General features: G+C 48.5%; 1 protein-coding gene across 2 annotated transcripts in view; it reads right to left on the reverse strand.

The window, feature by feature from the left end:
* The window catches only part of IGF2R (insulin like growth factor 2 receptor), a 115,829-nt gene that overhangs the window by 47,238 nt on the left and 47,276 nt on the right, over positions 1–21,315 (reverse strand). For both annotated transcript variants that reach the window (XM_070603233.1, XM_070603234.1), the window contains exons 11-22: positions 16,544–16,708; positions 14,387–14,527; positions 13,021–13,164; positions 11,541–11,678; positions 10,775–10,922; positions 10,056–10,233; positions 9,284–9,399; positions 8,648–8,816; positions 7,092–7,271; positions 4,511–4,612; positions 3,038–3,142; positions 1,200–1,389 (exon numbers count right to left, since the gene is read on the reverse strand). In XM_070603233.1, the coding sequence (XP_070459334.1) occupies positions 1,200–1,389; positions 3,038–3,142; positions 4,511–4,612; positions 7,092–7,271; positions 8,648–8,816; positions 9,284–9,399; positions 10,056–10,233; positions 10,775–10,922; positions 11,541–11,678; positions 13,021–13,164; positions 14,387–14,527; positions 16,544–16,708 (1,776 nt within the window). The remainder of the gene's footprint in view (positions 1–1,199; positions 1,390–3,037; positions 3,143–4,510; positions 4,613–7,091; positions 7,272–8,647; positions 8,817–9,283; positions 9,400–10,055; positions 10,234–10,774; positions 10,923–11,540; positions 11,679–13,020; positions 13,165–14,386; positions 14,528–16,543; positions 16,709–21,315) is intronic.

A 21,315-nucleotide genomic window follows, 5' to 3' on the forward strand; every position in this document is an offset into this window, starting at 1 on the left:
CATTTTATCTCCTCAAAGTTAAAAAGATTCCCAAAAGTTAAATCACCCTTTCTAGGAATCCTGAAGTTATTTTTTTTTTCTGCTTTATCTCTCCCAATCCCCCCAGAACATAGTTGTATATCTTAGCTGCAGGTCCTTCTAGTTGTGGCGTGTTTTCTTTATTGTCCCCATAGTCCTCTTCCTGGTGTACTATGAGTTTTAGTTTCTGTTGGCTTGAGACTAACAGATTTTGTGAAGCACAACCGTAACAGATGACCACAGACTGTCACAAATCCAGGAGGGCAGAGCCGTCACCCTGTCCCCTCCACGCACTAACTCTCCTGACATTGTCTATGATGGCACTGGTACTCTGGGCAAGCACATCACACCACCGCCCCCTCCTGAGCTGACCACGGTGTGGTGGGGGACAGAGAGGTTTAGAAGTCAGGAAGGCGTGGAATCAAATTGCAGCCCTGCCGATGACTAGCTGTGCAACCCCGGGCAAATCACAGCGCCTCTGTGGGCCTCGGGTTCCTCACCTGCAAAACAGAAACGCATTAAGTGGCACAGCCAGGATTCTAGTCAGCTCACGCACACACAGCATGTCACCACAGGACTGGCACAGGAAGGGCTCAATACACAGGAAACATCACTGTACCCCCGCCCCGTGCCACTGTCGTCCCAAAGGTCTCAGACTCGGCCTCATGTTTGATGATACCAAAAACGGCGACTAAGTTTCTGCTGTACAACACGGTTGCAGGAAAGAGTAGAAATGTTAACAAAACTAAGACAGCAAAACTGTATTTAAAGATACAATAAAGATTAAGTGGAAGAATAGGAGGAAAGGAAGAAATTTAGAAAAAAACAAAGTTTTATTATCTTCACGCATCACTTCTTCAGTTTCTGAAATGCGATAAAAGAGTGAACACATTCCATGTCAGAGGCACGAGTGGAGGGGCCCTGATGGAAGGACGCCCGGGGGAGGGGGCAGGCAGCAGAGAAAATGGGAGTCGGGGATCCTGCAGGATCACGTTTCAGGGACCTGGGAGAACCCAAGAAGAGGACACGTAAGTGGTGCACCTGCGGCCCAGCGGGAGGGTAGCAACAAGCCTTCGAGAGTGCTACAGTAGCACTTACGTTACATATTCAAAGGTCTACAGACAGCCGGAGAACCACCAGCACACTTGTTAGCTACAAAAACAACACGGTTCTGAGCTCACCGGAGGAAGGAGCCCCTTTGTAGGTGAGAGTTATTAAGCCCTCGGTGGACAGCTGGAGGGTTTTCTCAAATCCAACCAGCCTTTCTGGCTTCAGGTTCTTGAAGTCTTCTGTCTGGGTTTCCGCCTCACAGCCGGAAGCTGGTTTTCCATCGAAGGTCCCACAGTCCGACATTGTGCCACACACATTAAACTGTAAGCCAGAGAGGAAGAATTAGACAAACCAACCTGGGCTACAGGACCTACCACCACCAAGGGGCCTAGCGACTCAAACCCTGCCGGGTCAGACAATTCTTATTTATTATTCAAGTTATCAACTTTCCATGTTTGGGCAGTTAAATCCTAAACGCAAAAACTAAAGCCCAAATGGCAATGCCTATAAATTGCCTGCAAGGCTCATCACCCGTGTTTATTGATACAGCCTTGTATCTCTAAATGCAGGACATGTATTGCGTATAATGATGCACCATATACAACGGAGGAAATATACGTAAGCCAGAATTTTATAGTGTTTTCAATTACATTAGAGAAAGCATATATATAGTCAAAGTCATGTTATTCAAAAGTAAATATAATATGGGGCCTGCCCCATGGCCTAGTGGTTAAGTTCAGCATGCTCCACTTCAGCAGTGCAGGGTTCACGGGTTCGGATCCGCGGCGCGGACCTATACCGCTCATTAGCCATGCTGTGGCAGCGATCCACATACAAAATAGAGGAAAACCGGTACAGATGTTAGCTCAGGGAGAATCTTCCTCAGCAAAAAAAAAAGGTAAATATAATGTGATACCCCTACAGTTCTTAAAGATGTTGATACCATTCAATTTAAATTCAGTTAGTACACTGTGGTTGTGAGAATTAAGTAGAATACGCTCTTTGGTATGAAGGCACAGAAAAAAAGACCTCTCTGTACCTGTTAAGTGTTCATGGACAATGTATACAAAACTAAGGACTACGTATAGAAAGTGTTTTTCTTAAAGACCGAAGCTTCCTACTTAAGAGATGGCCAGCTAGCGCGATGCCAAGCACAATCACGCATCACTTAACACCAGGGATAAACTCTGAGAAATGTGTGGTTAGCTGATTTCATTGTGTGAACATCAAAGTGCGCACTTACACAAACCTAGATGATAGAGCCTACTACACACCTAGGCTGTGTAGTACTTATCTTAAGGGACCACCATCATGTATGTGGTCCGCTGCTGATGGGAAGGCGGTTTCTGCTGTGCATGACTATAGTTGGCTGGCGGGTGGCGATGTCCTAAGCAGACAGCTCTCCTGGCAGCACAGTGGCTGTGCCCTGTCTCCCACGAGCCTAGACACCCCTTTAACCAGCTCCACTTCTACATTTGTTATCCAGTCTGTCCCTGTGGTCTGCAAGTGAGAGCCATGACGTGCACCTACCACCTCCTAACACCCCTCCCACTGCACAAGGCAGAGCCCCTCTGGCCTGTGTCCACCACGTTCTCTACAGGTTCCATCCCTTCTAGTATGCTCTCTAAGAGGTTTATTGCTTCCAGCATGTTCCCTATGGAGTGCTCAGGTGATGCTGGGGATGCTGACCTGGGACCACCACTCTAGAAACACAGCAACAGCCTAGGAAGAGTTTATTTTCTGAAGAATGACTCCCCCGTTTCTGCACTGTACCAGGACGGGAGTGATGGTTTTACCTCACTTTCCCCTTAAATCTGGATTCTCTTGTCTCCTCCCGGGTGAGAGCCGCCATCACAGCACCCTGGGCAATTCCTGAGGACACCTGCCTCCCCAGTCACCAGCTGCAGGCAACTTGAATGCACTCTATCCTCGTTTCAAAGCAAATTGGAATCCATCGTGTAACTCTTACCATAAAAGTCTTCCCAATGCCAGAGTGCAGGATGTATCCTTGGGAACTATTCAGGGGGTTAAGATCAAACACAAACCCACTGTTGGGATCCCTTATGGAGCAGGCCTGGAGGAACAAGAGGGAACAGAGACACATTCACACAACTCCACGAGAACACAGCACACACAGGGCGCCTCCAAAACCCGCACGTGTGGACTTGACAAAACCGTGAGCTCCCCCACAGACGTTACACCCTATCAGAAAAGCAGCGCCGTGTACTCCCCAGCCCCTTCGGACATGCAATCTGAAGCGTGCCCAAGTGTGACACTGGCTCAGCGGTATTAAACTCATCAGAAAGCTCTTGAGGCCACTCTACTTACTTAAGAAGACCACTGCCCACCCCAAGGGCACACAAGAACCACAAGAGACTCAAAAAATAATTTTTTTAAAAAAAATCAACTTGAAGTTGAAGTGTTCTGTTCTCTGTCTCAATTTTTCACCTAAAGGCAACAACAGGAGGAAGGACAAAGTACCTCTCTGTCTCGGCTCCTCTTCTGCGAGTAATGAACCCTCTCCTCCCTGGGTCTTTTTTCTTCCTCGTCCACCACGTGCAGGGAATGGAGCAGCAGCCACAGCCCCAGAAAGCACTGACCGTGGACGGGGTGCAGCATCCCCACCCTCCTCGGCCACCCACGCGCCCAGAACCCTGTGGGTGAGCCTGGTCTGCTGTCAAAGGGTCTGACGCCTAACGGAGACTCAATAAAGGCAGGGAGGGAACTACGTCCCATTGTAAAAAAAATACCCAGTGCTATGAAAACAGCAAGCCGCCTGCTGCTGGGCTCTGCAGGAGACGGTGCTCCCAAGGGCAAGAGCATGCACCAAGGGAGAGAGCGGGGTGAGCCCAAGCTGTGGTGGGCACATGGCTGAGGGAGGACAGACGGGAGGAATGTGGCTGCAACCAGAGCAGTAAAACCTTGACTACCACCTTAAAACATATAGGGTGTATCCTACAGACAACATCACATTAAATCATCCAGGCTGTATCCTGTAGATAATGACATACACAACAGACGGGCTGGACCCTATAGATGATGGTACATTAAAACAGATGGGCTGTATCCTATAGATGATGACACATTACAGCAGGTGAACTATACCCTACAGAGGACAGGGCACTGAAATGTTTTAGGTGCTGGAGTGCCATAGTAACCAACCAGTTCTCTGGGGTGACAGAGAAGCCCAGAGCCCACTGGGGTGCCACAGCTGCATCAAAAGAACAGTGGCGTGGAGAAAAAGGAAGGAATCTGCAGCTAACAAGTGTAAAATTGAGGGTCTAGGTTCTTATCCCAGGATCCAGGAGCCAGGAATGCAGGAGGAAATGGGGACACTGGTGACAGATTTAGAAGCAGGAGGAAGGGGCTGAGTACAGAGCCAGACGCCTGGGTGGGACTGTCCAGGGGCCGCTGGGCGAGAGGCCCGGGACAGCAGACGTACCTGGTCTGAGTCTGTCATCATCCGGATGGGACAGGCAGCCTCCGTATTCCACAGGAAACTGACCACACACTCCCAATTGAGAGAAAATATGGGATGGGTATTCTGAAAGGTGAAATCCAGGGTAACCGTCAATGTAAGAAAATGAAACGCTCTAAATAGAAGAATTCTAACCTGATACATAAAAACAGCTAAAACCTACTCAACATTTACTCTGTGCCAGGGGTAGGCTGGGGACTTAATGTGCATGATCTAATTACAACTTCACGTCCTCATTATTCCTATTAAGGAGACATTACCTCTCGTGCTCAGATGCTAACAAATGTACCTGAGATCACACCAGCATTAAATGGCAGACTTAGGCAAACCTAGGTTGGAGTCCACGCCCACGCTTTTAAAAACGCTCTACACCCCGAGTGCAGCATGCCAGAAGCCAAACACAAAAGGCTACAGCAGCAAAAGTAGGCAAAATTGATCTGTGTGATCAGAGATCAGGACAGGGGTTGAGAAATGACCAGCAGGGGGCAGAGAGGCGCTTCTGGGTGCCGCTAGTGTTCTGTTTCTGGATGTGGGGTCTGGTTACACGGGTCTGTTCAATTTGTGAAAATCCATCCAGCTGTCAGTGATTCATCATCTGTGTGATTTTCCGGGTGTGTTTCTATAAAAAGTGCCCACAACATGAGCCACCCTCCCTCCTGTGAGAGCACCACCTCAAGCAGTATGGGCAGCTCTGTGTCAGGGGTGTTTATCACACACCAGGCCCTGCACTGAGAGTTTTATTAGCGTTCTCAACTGAACCTCACATTGACCCGAGCCAGGTGCCATAATTACCCACCATCCGGAACCAGATGAGGAAACTGAGGGACAGAGAAGTGAAGCCATCTGTCCAGGCTCACAGGTGACCGACCCCTCATCTGACCCCAAGACCACACCTTACCCATCAGGCGCCCTCTGACCTGGAGGTCCCCCACCCTCTCAGCCTCAGCATCTGCAACAGCAAAATCAACACATCTGACCCTTCTGCTTCACAACACGGATGTTCAGAGTAACAGCTCTAACCGTGAAGAGTTCTGTGACGTGCAGAACCCTCCATGGACGTGACCTTCTTTATTCAATGAGTATCTGCTGGGCCCACGGTAACGGAGCAGCCCCTGCACAAGCGCCGAGAGACACAGAGGCACTGTGAAAATGCCCTGAAAACTGAAAAACACTGTCCAAACGAGGTGTTACAGGAAAGCTGAAAAACTAAGGCTCCAGGCGAACTTCCTGGAATTGTCCAGGATCTCCACAGCAACAAGAACCAGAGAGGGGAAGGGGAGGCCCAGGGGCCAGGCTCCAAGGAGGGGACACACAGACGTGTCCAGACGTGCCCAGACGTGCCCAGACGTGCCCAGACGCACCCAGACGCACCCAGGAGGCGGCGAGGGCCGGGCTGGGCAACTAGGATTCCTTCCTGAGACTGTGGGAAGAAAACGGGAACCCAAGCTCAGACTAATCCAGAAGTGCGTGTTTACAGCCTTATAAACCCTTCCTTGCACAACACAGACCCACCCAGGCTCAGCCAGCTGGTAATTTCTTTTTCTTATCAGAGAGACCTTCTTGAACTGTAAAGAAATTATCTCTTGGAAAAAATTCTGTCTTGGCAAACAACAAAGAGAATTTAGGGTCTGCAAGACGACCAGCATGTACGTGACAAAGGCCACCGGACCGCTGAGACGAGTGAATGCATTTTGCTAGGTCATTTCAATGAAGCTAGAGGAAGCTGTAACAGACTCTTAAAAAGTGTACTTTTAAATAATTGGATAATAAACACAGATTCCAGTTATCTCCACTCTGCACTTATCTACCACTTTAGCAATTATTCAAAAAACACATGACTTAGGTATAAACATAAAATTCCAGGGAAAAAAGGGATTGGGTTTGGGATGACAAAGTCCTGGAAATGCATACCAGTGACGGGTGCACAACATTGTGGATGTACTTAATGCTGCGGCTAAACTGTACCAAAAAGTGATTAAAATGGTAAAACTTTTTTTTTTACCCATTTTTTTAAAAAGCAATTGGGATCATACAGAATGACCCCAAAGTACTTTTATTTGCAGTTTTCTCTTCTATTCTGCCCTGGCTAAGGACTCAGGGTCAAAAGAAACCTCCAGCACCTTCTCCATTTCCCAGCGTTAATTCGGCATTCCTGCTTTGCCACTGAATCACGCACATGTCCCTCACTGTTCGTCCCCGGGCCTGAGCTGCACGAAGCCTCCGTTTCCTCATCTGGGAACTTTGGGGTTTGAAACAAACCATCTCTAAGACTAGTTCCGCCGCCATGATCCTCAGATCACCAGCTCGCAAGAACTAACAGGCAGGTGGGTGTATGTACAACTCAGAGCGAAAACTCAAGTCTTCAGAACACCACACAGCATGTGTCGCCTTCCAGCAGCGAGATGAGGCTCACACTTCAGAAACCACAGCCATCAAAGCACCACTGCCAGGCTCCCTCCCTGCCTCCCCACGTTCTCTCACAGGCTGACCTGAAGCAGGATGAAGAGCAAGCTAACTCCTCCACCCCACCCCCCCAGCGCCTTACCAGGCTGCCCCGGGAACAGACGAGATGGATCCTGGTGGTGTAGTTGGTCCGTCTCCCGTCACTGGTGGTGCAAACGGAGCCGTTCACATACTCCAAAAGGAGGCTGCCGCTGTCCTCCACCGTGGGGCCCGTCTTTGCAACTCCCAAGTTACTGATGGAGACGGCCTCAGAAAACATACCCTGCCAACGAACATGTCCATCAGGCTTTCCTTCTCAAGAGAAACCAACTGACTTCTTCACAGATACTGTGGATTCTCATTTACTCGTGGCAGCTGCGGTCTACAATGTTGCCCCGAACACTCCGTTAGGAAACAATGAACCTCATTCCTCAGGGAAATATGTACCCATATATACGCATATTTCACACAGCTTATGATCTTAAATCCTAAAGACAACTCATGCTGGTAGATTCTACTTTCTCTATTTAACAAAATGGAAAACGAGGTTCAGATGCGCTAAGCGACTTGTCCAAGGCCACCTCGTTAACAACAGGCGCCAAAGATGGGACTCCAACCCTGTCCACCGGGCCTGGAGCCAGGAGCACGGCTCTGCCCCCTCCAGTGCCCATCCTCTGGTCATCTCAGTAAGCCGAGCTGAGTCAAGAATGCAGAGCATCGCCTCTTTCCACCTCAACGGGGAACATCCGTGTCAGGCGGCTCTGCGCAGGTCCACAAATGACTGAAAGCACTGCGAGTACTGATTTGGGGCTACAAATAAACGCCAAAGAGTAGGTGAATTCGTAAATGCAGAACCCATGAAAAATGAGGATTGACTGTATTTTGAGGCATCTGCTACAACAAACAACACACACACACATGCACCCATACACAAAACAGGGAACCTAACTCTTAACCACTCAGGTTCACTCACCAGCTTCCTTTAAAACACCCCAAGCCACCCCGTTACATATGCCAGGAAAAGCACATTCCTGACATGCTACTTTTTTTTTTTTCCTCCCCAAAACCCCCAGGTACATAGTTGTGTATTTTTAGTTGTGGGTCCTTCTAAGTTGTGGCACTGATGCGTTATTTTTAAAGACACACACATACATCTTTATTTTAGGATTCACCACGTACATCGAGCACAAGCAAACACACCAAGGTTCTGGCATAAGTGCACGCGATGGGATGATGAAACGCAGCTTGGTGCCCAACTGAAAGCCAACTCGTGGCTCTAGCTCACCCACAGCAACTCTCCCAAGCCAGTTCCCCCCCTAATTAGCCAGAAGCAAGAGCTTTCGGAAGCAAAAACTATTCTTTACAGGTGTCTGCTGACCACTCAAAGATGCTTCTGAATTCAGGCTAGACACACCGCTGGGAGCTTCCTCTGCCCCATCCTGTGACTAAAGGTCATCAGCACCAAGGCATTTTTTTAAGTTTTAAATCAGAACACTGAATCAAGTACGATTTCATCTATTGGGGCAGATGAGCTTACACTGAGGGCTTCTCTGCAGCAGCCAGGCCTACTTCAATCTCGGAGCCCCAAAATAACCCCCTCCACCCACTGAGTCACGTGCTCAGGAAGGAGGAGGAGACGACCGGGGGAGACAGACTCACTTGACGGTTGTCATATCTCATCTGGCAAGCCGACGCGTATCGATCGCAGCCAGGCACCGGCTTCAGGGGCCGACACACGTTTATGTAATATTTCCTCCACGTGCTGCGTTCGCCTGCATTGTCCATGGCATACCAGTTCCCTCCGAGACTGCCTTCCGACTTTGCTAGACTAAAATTTCAAAGCAAAAGGGATGCCTTTCATGCTCACAGATTTCAGTCTGACAGTTCATTTCTAAGCAGAGAAACGTACAATGAAACACACCCTACCAACCAAACTGCAGCAGCCAGCTCACCATGACTCATGACGCCCACGAGTGCACTTAACCTTCACTAAACTCGGTGTTCAGCAGACCTCGAACGGCTCCCCCACCTCTATATTGACAGGCGTCAATGGCTCCCCCACCACGGTAATGACAAGCATCATTTCAGACGATGCAGCTAAAGACTGAACCTTTGCTGTGGCAAAGGCTGGTTGACATCGCAAAGGCCAGCAGACCATTATTTGAATCCATTCTGCTTAAGACTCCCCGTCTTGGTCCTGCACCCCAGAACTAGCATGACTCCCTATCACTGGCTCAGTTACATGCTCACCAGCAAAACCTGAACAACCTCAGCACGAGAGGACCCCCGCCTCACCTGGAGAGATCGTACTGCTCCAGCGTGGACGGGTCGGTCACCACGCACTCCAGCGGTTCCTCGGGGCAGGCGTAACTGGTATACCACCGGAAGTTGTAGGTCGAGTTATCCTCTTCCTAATCACACGGTGTGGTGAGAAATGGGAGGGAGGGCAAAGACCAAGGGAAACGATAGGCAAAGCCAGCGTTAGAAGGACGACAGGGGCACTTTTTGTAAATAAAAACGCTATGAAAGGAAGTTGACTTTGTCCACCTCCTTTCGTTTTATTAAAAGGAAGACCGTGCTGTAATAATTCAAGATGGAAATCTAGACGGATATCAATCCCTCTGTTAAGTGGGAATGAGGGATGATTTCTGCTGCTTTTGTGTGTTTTCTACCACAAACCAACAGGGCTGTGGGCTATCACTGAGGTGTATGGCCCCTTGAATAGTCAGCTCAGAAGATGAATACCGCCTGTGGACCCTGGCCAATCAGAAAGGAGTACTTCAAATCACAGGAGATGCTGATGTGGCTGGGGAACCACACTAATCAAAGATCTGCTTCTAAATCAAGGGCCCACGATGGCTCCTGGATAAGCCTTGGGGAGCCAGAGGACCTGACCAACGGTGCACCCCCAGCCAACACCCAGTGGTTAGAACCTTGTCTCACTTAGCAAAGCCATGAGCCGAGCCATAACCCCTTTTTCTTTTCCCTGCCTTTACGAAACTGATGTTCCCTCCCTCTTTGCCCTGGTCAGTGCAAGGCGCACACGTGTGCACATGGCCATTCCCACCTGATACTCAGGGACGCCGATTCCTGCATCTCGGTCACACAGAAAGGTGATCAGTGTAGCTCTTGGTGTGTGCTTTTCGTTGTTATAAGGCGTCCCATCCCTGTAGTTCAACTGGATCATTCCATCGTAATAGGAAAGCTTAGCGTTACTCAGTCCCAAGTTCCAAGACTTCTTATCACTGGAATAAACAAACAAATGTCTCTCAGAAAAGATGCCAAGACCAGACGCGCTGCAATGCTGTGACATTCAGGGACGGGCCAAGGAGGGGTGGGGGAGGGACAATGACCAGGACCCAGGGCTGCAGATCACCTTGCTCCTGAGTTAGGATTCCCAACTGCAGTGGGGGTAAGGGAACAGCCCTACTCCACACCGGTCCCAAATCCATTCTCAGAACAGTGGGTTTAAGGTGCAACTGACTTCCTTTGAACTAACACTGCACCGAACAGAGAAACATTTACACAAATAGCTAACAACTCAGAAGTGCAAAGGACGCAGACGTAGGGCATTAGGTAAATCCACTCTTCTTTTCCAAGGGCGTGGCCTGCTCCTTCTCTGGGAATTAACCTCCCAGCATCCTCCGGTTTTTAAGCCAGGTCTCTTGGCGTTTAAATGCTCCTTGCAAAACAATGATGTTAAAAGGGAACACGCTTATTCCTGAATGAAGTATCTGTCAGCACAAGATACAAAGGACAAACCCACAACTGAAAACCGTGACTTGCCTTTTGGCCACCTGGCATGCTCCCGCGGTCGGCTGACAGGAGGCCGTGGACACCGCACCACAAACATTTATGTAAAAGTCGTACTTCTCTGTTTCGACTTTGTAGTCGCCGTTTTTCTTTGTGAGAGGTGACAAATCAAAAGAAAACCCTAAGGAAGAGTGGAAACAGTCCAAGGATGGAAGGTCAGTCAGACCACAAGGAAAAGGGGGTGACACCAGTGAAGATTCTTCCAGAAAGTGCCCAAAGGCAGGGAGACACAAAAAGGCAGAAAAGACGCCTTTCCCGTTGGCCCCAGAACCACAATTACTCACGCTTCCCTCAGAGACAGACTCACCACCACCATTCCCATTTTACTGCGTTTACTTAAAAACCCATTCAAAGCCCATAATCGCTGGCTGGATAAACAACCAGCGAGTTCCAAGCAGGATGACCACAATACAATGACTTCTTGAAAAGTCTCTCTCGGGTGGGTTTCTTGGCCAGAAACTCAGGCAAAAAGCCTTTTTTCCCAACATGATTTACTTTCTTGTGACCCTCAGGTTTTTGCATCCAGCAGACCTACCCCAACCATAAATTGAAGACAGGCTGTTCATTATCTCAACTAAGCCCCAAACATCAGATTTTCAGAATTTTGGTCAAACAGTATCAATATAATTCTAAAGCAGGTTCTCTCTAAAAGACTCATAAAAAATATTGAAGAAGAAAACCAAAAACCTAAGCAGTTCCAGGGGACACAAAACCAGCAATTTGCTGCTGGGACACACACCTGCCTGGGAGTCAAAGACGGTGCAGTTGTCTCCCTCCGTCTTAGACAGCACGCACGCAGCAGCTGTGTGCCACTCAAACTCATAGAGGCAGCCATTCTCGGCAGAAGATCTCAGCACCGGAGCACTTTCCAGATCACCTGTCAAGGGGGAAGAAAGAGCTATCGCTAATCGTTCCTGGAAATCTTCCCTTATTCTAAAAATAGTCCTACAAATACTGCATGATTCCACTTATTCGAGGTTCCTGCAGTGGTCAGACTCAGAGGCAGAAAGAAGGGTGGTTCCAGGGGCTGGGGGAGAGAAGGGGGAGTGTGCCGTGGGCACAGCGTTTCAATCCGGGATGATGAAAAAGTCCTGGAGACAGATGGTGGTGACGGTTGCACAACAATATAAATGTACTTAATGCCACCGAGCTGTACACTGAAAAAGAGTTAAAATGGTGAATTTCATGTTCTACGTATCTTACTACAGTTTCTTAAAAGTGGTAAATTTTATATTCTATTTTACCACAATTAAAAAAAAAAAGAGTCCTGGGGCTGGCCCGGTGGCACAGTGGTTAAGTTCACATGTTCTGCTTCGGCGGCCCAGGATTCGCCAGTTCAGATCCTGGGTGCGGACCTACACACCGCTCATCAAGCCATGCTGTGGCAGGCGTCCCACATATAAAGTAGAGGAAGACGGGCACGGATGTTGGTTCAGGGCCAGTCTTCCTCAGCAAAAAGAGGAAGACTGGCAGCGGATGTTATCTCAGGGCTAATCTTCCTCAAAAAAAAAAAAAGTAATAGTCCTAACCCTTGACCTTATCCCCTAGCTGGGAATTTATCCAAAGGAAATATTTCAACAGAAGGTGGAGAGAGTATAGGTAACAGCACAATTACCGACTGGAAACATGCAATCAATCCAACAATGGGGGAAATGTTTTAAAATAGTAAAACCAAGCCATTATCAACCAGGAAGTCCCTAAAATTTATAAATATGACTGAAATGTCGACAAGTATTTACAAAATATGTTTTGAGGAACATAAAATACGTGAACTCAAATAGATGTTGACCCTGTGAAAACAATGTAAACCTATAAATAAGGGTCAGTGAAGAGGAGTATTGTGTTCAATGGTGAGATCAAGGACAACATTTTTAAACCCTTTATGACTTTCCCCCTTCGGAGGAAATTCAGCAGCCCACACAATCACTCGCTATCAGTCCCGAGGAAGAGGAAGCCCGTGGAGCCCTGTAACTCATCTGGAAAATTATATGACTCCCTTGGACACCATGTGGTTTCTCCATTTCTGGTTTGATTTTGGGTGGGGGACCGGGGACCAAATCCAACTGACCACCACTAAAAACATCTGGAACCTGAAATGCTTGGCACCACCCCCTTCTACTTCATCATCTTGGCAGTGGCCGTGAGAAACAGAGAAAATGATGACCCCTGGCAAAAGCCACGAACACATTTCATCTTTTTCCTTTTTTAAAAATTTTTACCTGGCTTGCACACAAGTGTTATGTTTGTTTTTATTTTCTCGTCAGGACCACAATCATCACCATCTGAGTAAGAGAGCTGAATATTTCCTTTCTCTTTTGTGGGAGAAGAAATGAATTTGCCCAGATTTTTACTTCCATTCTTATCTGGAAGAGAGAAAGAAAGGGGAAAAACAGAAGAAACGTGACTAAAAATAATAATGATGCAGGCAAAGAGGTACAAAGATCAGCTGAAACCCGGCAGGTGCACCGTGGCCCCTTCTACGGCCTGCCCAGCCTGCCCTGGATTGGTCAATGGGTTTTCCTTGAGTGACACGTTTGACCAGGTGGTGGCAGCTATACGGAGGACCCCCAGGTCACCTTCAGGCTTGGTAGGAAAGTGCAAGAACAATAAACAACGTCCTCCATGGGCACGAGAGGCAGAAAGATAAGCACATCTGTCACGCCATCCCATAAGGTAATACTGCTCCCCCATTTGGGGGGCCTCAGCTCCCTGAGATGTAAGGTCTTTTGAAAGCACAGCCGGGGGCCAGAGTTTGTCCCGTGACCAAAGCAGAAACTAACTAAACCTAGCCAACAAGTCAAGCAGGTGACCACTTAAGTCTTGGTTCAGTGGCTTTTTACTATAAAATCCTGGAATTTTGTCCCAAGTCCTTCTTCAATAAAGCCAAGGACATGCGTGGACACAGCACCCATTCTGAAGGCTGAGAACATTCCTAATATCCAACCTGGGTTCACAAGACCTGACCTAATGTTTGTCACAGATTCTAACGACTCTCACAGCCTGTGTTTCTGAGGCGAATCTTAAGCGACAACCAACAACCAACATGCTAAATATCGCTATCAACCTGAGGAGTCTGCAGGACAGCCACCGGACCAGCGCAGTCACCACAAAAGGAAACTGAGACGTACAAACCCCGTGCAACGCAGGCTACAGGACGAGAGTCCACGCCCTAAGCCATAACTTCTGGACAATTCCAGGCAGTAAACTTTAAAAAAAAAAAATCAGAATCCGTTTTATACAAGTACTGGCAATGTTATTCCTCAAGTTACAAAGTAAAAGAGTAATCGAGGATTTTCCAGCACGGCTCCTTCTGTTCCCAGTCACAGCGTTAGCCGGTGTCAGAGGCTCTGGCCACTGCAGGAGACCGGAGGTCCTACAGTGTCCAGAGAGCACCACGCAGTTCCCTGCCTTTGCATCCTCAGATTTCTTTCTTGAACATCCGTTCTATGCTGAACCCAGAGAGAGGCTTAGATGAACCACAGGAAGATTTTCTCATTCCCTCCCAAGTGGGCACGGCATAAGGTCCGCATGCCTTCAGGAAGACGCCCCCCCCCCCCCCCGCCACCCCCGGACGCTCAGACTCACCCACGGAGCACACGGCCGCGTCCTGGGGACAGCCTCTGGCCTTGCCTTCCTGGAGCACTCTGTGGCAGACATTAAGGAAGAAATGCCTCTTTTGGGTTTCCCTCTGGCTGCCGTCCACGGCTTCCCAATTCTGTTCCGGTTCTGTAACAAAAAAAAAAAAAAAAAAAAAAAAGCTTCTTTTAGCCAAAAGGCAGTGATTATTTCTCCGTGAGTCACACCATAAACGGTGATTAAGCCGAAGGTGTAAAAGCCCAAAGGTCACACTCATAAGCATGCGGCCGCTGGACCTCAGGCACTCACGTTTCTGGACCCAGGCAGGCTGCAGGCACAGAAGCCCAGCGACATTCTGAGGCTTCGCATTTATGTGACTTCCAGCACGTCCTCAGAAGAGCAGGCTTAATGGAGGGGGTGCAGAAAATTAAACAGCAGCATTCTCCCAAGCCCCAAGGCACACACTCAGAAACCGAACGGCAAATCAGGAGGTCAGCCCGGCAGAACATCACACCATCGGGAATGCACCCTCCTCAGACCACGGAGAAGGCGTGTGCAGTGAAGGGAATCCTACCACCCTCCCAGCCAAGCAGACCGAGTGTGGGGCACGCTGCTCGCTGCCACAGGACCCTAGGTTGTATGGTGTACATAGTGATGCTTAAAAAAAAACCGCCGAATAAAAGGATCTAATACCACCACTTGGTTTACTGTAGGAAAACTGGGGCCTGAGAAGGGAGGCACTTGGCTCAGGTAAACGCAGTGCCGCGGCAACCCCAGTCCTCAAACCAGCCTCTGCTCAGAGATGAGAGCTCTCTGCGCTCTGCGGAAACACAGCCACCGGAACTGAACCACGGGTCATTCCCAACAGCCCCAAGGGGCCAGACGACCGAAGCACAAACTGCCTTCCAAGGCCATTCACTCATCCGGGATTTATAACGGAGGGCCCGGGTTCAGAGGAAAGCGCTCAACGCTCCAGAGAGGAATTCCTCTTCCTAATACTGTATTTTCCCAACCAGACGGGACTCAGAACACAGGCACAACCGTTCCTAGGGCTGCGGTAATTCTGTGACTTCAGGGAAGTCATTCTCCCCGCCTTAGGCATTATCTCCACTGATGGATACAATGCGCTTCTATATATACTTAATTCCAGGACTGCTAAAAGGGTGAAACTAGAAACTTCCCTACTAGGTTGGGTTATCCCTGCTGGAAGCCCCATTCTCATTATTCAGTCTTCTCTGCCCCCCGCTGAGTTCTGAGGCCCACGGGGCAGAGGTGGGCTCCCTCGGGTTTGCGCCAGTATCCTCAGCACCTAGCCAGGCTCCTCCACATAACAAAGGCTCAACCAGCACTTATTGGTAAGGAACACATTCCCCTGGGCAGGTCCTCACCGTGAGCCAGACCTCAGCGACAGCCCCACCTCACACCGACACTGCGACGCACGTCCCAAGGGCTCCCACTTCCATCCTCCCCTCTCAGCCTCACAAAAGAATCGGAGGCTGAACAGGGAATGCCGATCTCATTTTAGAGATGGGAGAAGAGGCCGTGAGACAAAAGGAGAAAGCAGGGGATCAAATGCACGCACTGAGCCCACCAACCTCCACAGCAAGTATTCAATCCTCTGGGCCTGGCAGCCCACGGCTTAAGCAGGAACACTGCCTACTTGAACACTATTGTAAGAGTTTAAATATTTTTTATTGAGATATAAGTGACACATACATTGTATGAGTTTTATGTGTACTATAATGATTTGACATATGGCTACACTACAAAATGATTACCAGAATTAGTTTAGTAAACATCCGTCGCCACACAGTGACAAATTTGTGTGTGAGACGAGAACTTTTAAGACCTACTCTCTTGGCAGCAAGAGTTTAAATTTTAAAAAAAGTTTCTAATCACAAAGCACAGGCCTGGCACTTGGCAGTTTTTACTAAATTATGATAAGATTAGCCACGTATCCCAAACAGAAAACGGTAATGCCAACCTGAAAGTCAGATATTTTGCCTCCTAATTCAGTGTCATTTCTAATAATTCATGTTGACACATGAGAAGGGGGGAAAAGGCTGCCATACAATCAGTTGACAATTAAAAAAAAAATCGCAACAGCATCTCCAAACGCATTCACCGGGAAAGAGGCAAGAGAACGTCCCGCTGACTGAGACCCACCTGAGTGCCGGGCCAGAGCGGACAGGTCGTACCGCTTCTCCCCGTCACTGACGCTGCAGAGGAGGTCTTCCTTCTCTTTCACACAGGCATACACCGTGTCCCACGTGAAGAAGTAGGTGCAATCGACCTCGCCCGTGAACACAGGAGCTCCTTTCCCATCGTTACCTGTGCAATTCGAAAAGGAAAATAACACTCCCTTGTGTGAGCGAAACCCAGGAATGTCAAAGGAGCAAGAGAAGAAATAGCAAATAGGACACCCATGCTAACTGTGCAAACTCAAGTCCCAAACCCCAGAGATCAGAGGGGTCAGAGGTTACAGCGGCTGCTGTTGAGTTTCAGGCAATCGTAAACCCCTTGATGGCAGGCCTGCGTCCCTTTCATCCTAGGAGGACAGTCTCCATAAGCCATAGGGCTGTTTACAACAGGTTCCAGGGGACACGAAAGGAGTGCTAACGAGGAATGTGTGAGTCACCAGGCAGGGCTCTGCTGCTCACGGGCTGTGGTCAGCCTCCAACAGGCTCAAGAACATTCTCTGGGTCAGACCAGGGATTCAGCAAAAGGAGGGCAAAGACCAGAGCTCCAGGTCCAGGAGTGCCGTCGGCTTGATGCTGTCACTGTGCGCAACATCAGACCCTGAGACTCCGCCCTGCTCCACTGGACGCCGGCTGAGGTCTAGACAACCTCACAAAGTTAGAGGCCTATGTCTAGAAAGTGCCAGCCTCCTTGCTCCTCGGGACTTCATCGGTGCGTGTCTCTAACACCCTACTCAAACCAAGTCTCCTCGCCCACTGCCTCACGGGAGCCCCACAGGTTTCCCGATTGTGAGCGCTGACAGTTCAGCTCTAGTCTGGGAGCCAGCTCCTCATGGGCCACTTCCCCAGTCCATGTAGCCTCAGATTCAGCAAACTGTTGATTTTTCCCTTACTAGAAATACTATCCCCTTGCCGTTCCAAGCTGGTGGACCGCTGGCACAAAGCTCTGTTTTCCACCCCGTGATGGTTTAATAATTCTCCTCTGGACTTCCTACACGATCTGCCTTTCTTGATGTTTGATGCCCTGGAGTGCGCAATGTTCTCAAGCAAACGGAAATAATATTTTGTACCAAGGGCAAATGATGTTTCAATTGCAATTTCTATTAAATTGTTAATATTATAAACATTATAATTATAATACGAGCAACAGCGGCTAGTCTATGCTGAGCACAGTCTGAGCCCGGCACTATACAAGCATCTTAAGTGTCACACGGGGGCTGGCTGCAGAAAACAGGCTCTGGGTTAAGGACTTGATATACGAGGGTGTGTTGAATCCTAACAACCCTACGGCACAGGCACAATTTTAGCCCCATTTTGCAGGTGTAGGGGGACCAAATACATCGCCTACGGTTCCATAGCTAGAAAGCAGAGGAGCCAAGAATCAAACTCAGACAGTCTGGCCCCAGAGCCAGGCTCAAAACCACAAGGCAATACTTCTCTACACTACTGTGGGTTTTTCCTTCTTTCTTTTTCGTTTTTTTTTTTTAAGTACGTTCTTTAAGCCGTTCTCTTCAGGAAGCAGTGCCCCCAAATGCCTACCCCCTCTAGCTGGGTCCCCTGCGTCCTCCCCATGGACTCCTGGCTGAGCAGCGACACTCACTTGCCTCTTCTCACTCCACCCACATGATTTACATGAAGTTTACTCCTACTGGATTCCTACTTGAGTATTTGGAAAAAGTGTCTTTTTCCACGAACTTGTAAGATCCGTGTTTCCGCAAACTTGAAGCATTCACTGCATTTTCTTTTACCAGATAAGCTTACAAAAGATTAAATAATACTATGAATGGTTTCTAGCACCCATCACTACTTCGGAGCTGGTTTGCATCTGAAACTTACAAATGACCTGCAGGGAGAGTCCGTTTTAAATAACCATTGGCATGCATCTTACCTGTATTCTTATTTAATTCCTCAAAGAATTGCAGGAGCTCAGTAAGCTATGGCCCCCCTAGCAAACCACATTTGTTTATTTGTTTTTAGGCACAATGGGCTCTGCCTTCCGGACTACTATGCCTGGGGCCTCTTAGAGTTTCCATCCATCAGAATGATTAGTGGGAGCCTTCCGCAACCTCCCCATTAATCACACAAGCCTGAAAGCTCCGTCCTGGCTCCCCAGCCTCCACGGTTCACTCCCCAGCACGCCCCTTTACGGGGCCTCACGGTATTTGGATCCCATGACCAGCTGAAGGGCAAGTGGAGTTTTCCACTGGAACTAAGGAGCTCTCTGCCTAAGTAGCAGGCAGCAGCACCGGGGCTCCTCTACTGCTCCGCGGCAAAGATAAGGCTACAGACTCACCAAACTGGTTTAATCTTCCCTCTCTTCCCTGCCTTTGAGGGGTGGGCCGTACCACTTCGTCCTGGCTCATTAACAAAAAACTGCAGTTCCCATTCTGCAGCATCCTTGGAGCCCAAGTCTACAAGTGGCAGCAACACAAGATGGAAAGTGCAAAAGCTCCCCAAATGACCACTTGGGGCAGAGCCCCCACCTCCAGCCCCTTTAGTGACCTACACTGAACTAAAGGAAATCAAACTTTAACGTAACGAGCCACTTAAATTTGAGGATAGTTTTGTATTAGCCTATCCTGATATATTACTCTTCCCCCAAAATGATCCTTATTTGACAGGATCACCATTAATAAGGTATCACATTACTGCAAACTAGATGTAAATTATTGAAACAAGTGGTAAAAAAAAAGTATTATAGCTAAAAGAATAAATTTATGCATCTTAGTGTCTTGAAAATGCATGAATTCTAGATTCATAAGCATAAATAATTCCTGGAGATCCAAGTTAAACTATAAACCACATTTCATTATAGTACACAGCCAATTAACACCCATTCACATGCAAAAATACATTATTACATTTATCCAATAAACACAGTCCACCAAGGGGTTTTTCTCTAAAGACTCTAAATTTAAACTCGAACAAAGTAATAATGAAACAATTTTATAGTACATACAGGATATAGGGTCTAGGACATACAGGTTGCTCTGAATCACAGAGCTGGAAGGAGTCTTAAATATTTTATAACCCAATTCCAGCCCTAGAGCAGGCTCAAAATCTCCCACAAAACATCTAACACCTCTCTGTCTGGTCTCCTCGTCACAATCATGGTGAAATCTGCCTAGTAAGCCAATGAGTTTTCGGTATGAGGGCATGCTTGTTAATTTTGTTAGGTCTGATAACGACTCTGAGGTCATGTGAAGGAATGCCCTCTCTCAGAGTTGGGATGGAGCATTATGATCCATCAGTGACATGTGGTTTATACGGAATGACTTTGGCAAAACACTGATGACTGTTAAACGTTGAGTGGCAGGCATACGAATTTTCATTATAATATTCTTTCTACTTACATGCTCGAAAAATTTTTATAATAAACAGTAAAAGAGGAAAAACAACAGCCTGTAGTATTCTTCAAGCCTCACTCACTTGGGCTTCAGCTTTCCGCCACAGCTCTCGGATGCCCACACCTCTTCCCCAAGTCCCTGACTACACGCCCTTCTCCACCTCCTCCTCGTCTGCTGGGATCTTTCTGGATCATTATTCTATCTTCCCAGCGAGCCCAAATGAGATCAGTGCGCTCTCAAAGATCTCGGCCAAGTCATTTATAAAAAGCCCAGAGCAGAACAGGGCCAAAGAGGTAATGACAAGGTCACCGGGAGACTTGGCCGACAGAAGTCGCCGGACAGCAGAGCAGCCCAGCCAGCAGGGGAGCCCAGGAGACCCAGCTGGGGACGGGGCGGGCAGTCCCACGTGCCTGGAGGTCTGGGGACGTGGAAGAAGAAGGAGGCTGCATTTCCCAGGGACAGAGAGTCTAATTGAGAGAAAGTCTCCTAAAAGCTTGGAAGAGATGAGCCTGATGGGAAGAAAGATGCAGAATCTGGGGCAGGCAGTGAGGCATTCGAGCCAGATGGGAGATGCATCCAGAGGCCACACCCGAATCAGATTCATGTCACCCCCCAGCTTTGAGTCCTTGGGACTTCACACTAATTTCTAGATAAAGTCCAACTCCTCTGCAGGACATACAAAGTCTTCGTGATACTGCTCCACTCTCCTTTCTAGGGTCACCTTTAGCCACGTTCTGAATACGCAGCTCTGACCTGCTCATAGCTACCCAAATTCCTGCCTTTGCATAAGCTGCTCCCTCTGCCACACAGAGCAGTCCCCACAGCCACCCTACTTCTGCGCCTGGCTTCCTCCTATCACCCCGCAGGGTTCACTCAAACACCATCTCCTTCTTTCTGAAGTGCCTTGATCCTCATGGCTACCCAGACCCCAGACCACTGACCTGGGTGCCTCCCTCCTGATGAAGTACCGGCCGACAGTACGGACCGGCAGCTCTCATCTCATCCAGCCGGCACTACCCAGCTCTACCATCATCATTTTCCTTTTTTCTCTCTCTCTCTGCTTCCAGCTTTGAGAGCTCTCAGTCATCATAGCATGCTGAGGCCTCGCAGGGTCTGAGTGAATAGGTACTAATAAAACGTGTGTTGGAAGAATCAACTGAAAACATGAAAGTTATCAAACGGGCCAGCAAACAGATTCCAGTGTAAGTCTAGAGCGGGTGGAGGAGTGTGGAGGGCAGATGGGCAACCACGGAGCCCGTGGACAATGGAGAGCGAGGGCAGGACAAGAGGAGTAAGGTGGGTGTGTTGATTGAAAGGCTTGCAACTGCTTGACCCCAGGCTCCTTCTCTGCTTGCTCTCTAGGCAGCTTATAGAGCTCGGTACTGATCACAAG

The sequence above is a fragment of the Equus przewalskii genome, chromosome 32 (genome assembly GCF_037783145.1).
Source record: "Equus przewalskii isolate Varuska chromosome 32, EquPr2, whole genome shotgun sequence".
In the NCBI taxonomy this organism is placed as follows: domain Eukaryota; kingdom Metazoa; phylum Chordata; class Mammalia; order Perissodactyla; family Equidae; genus Equus; species Equus przewalskii.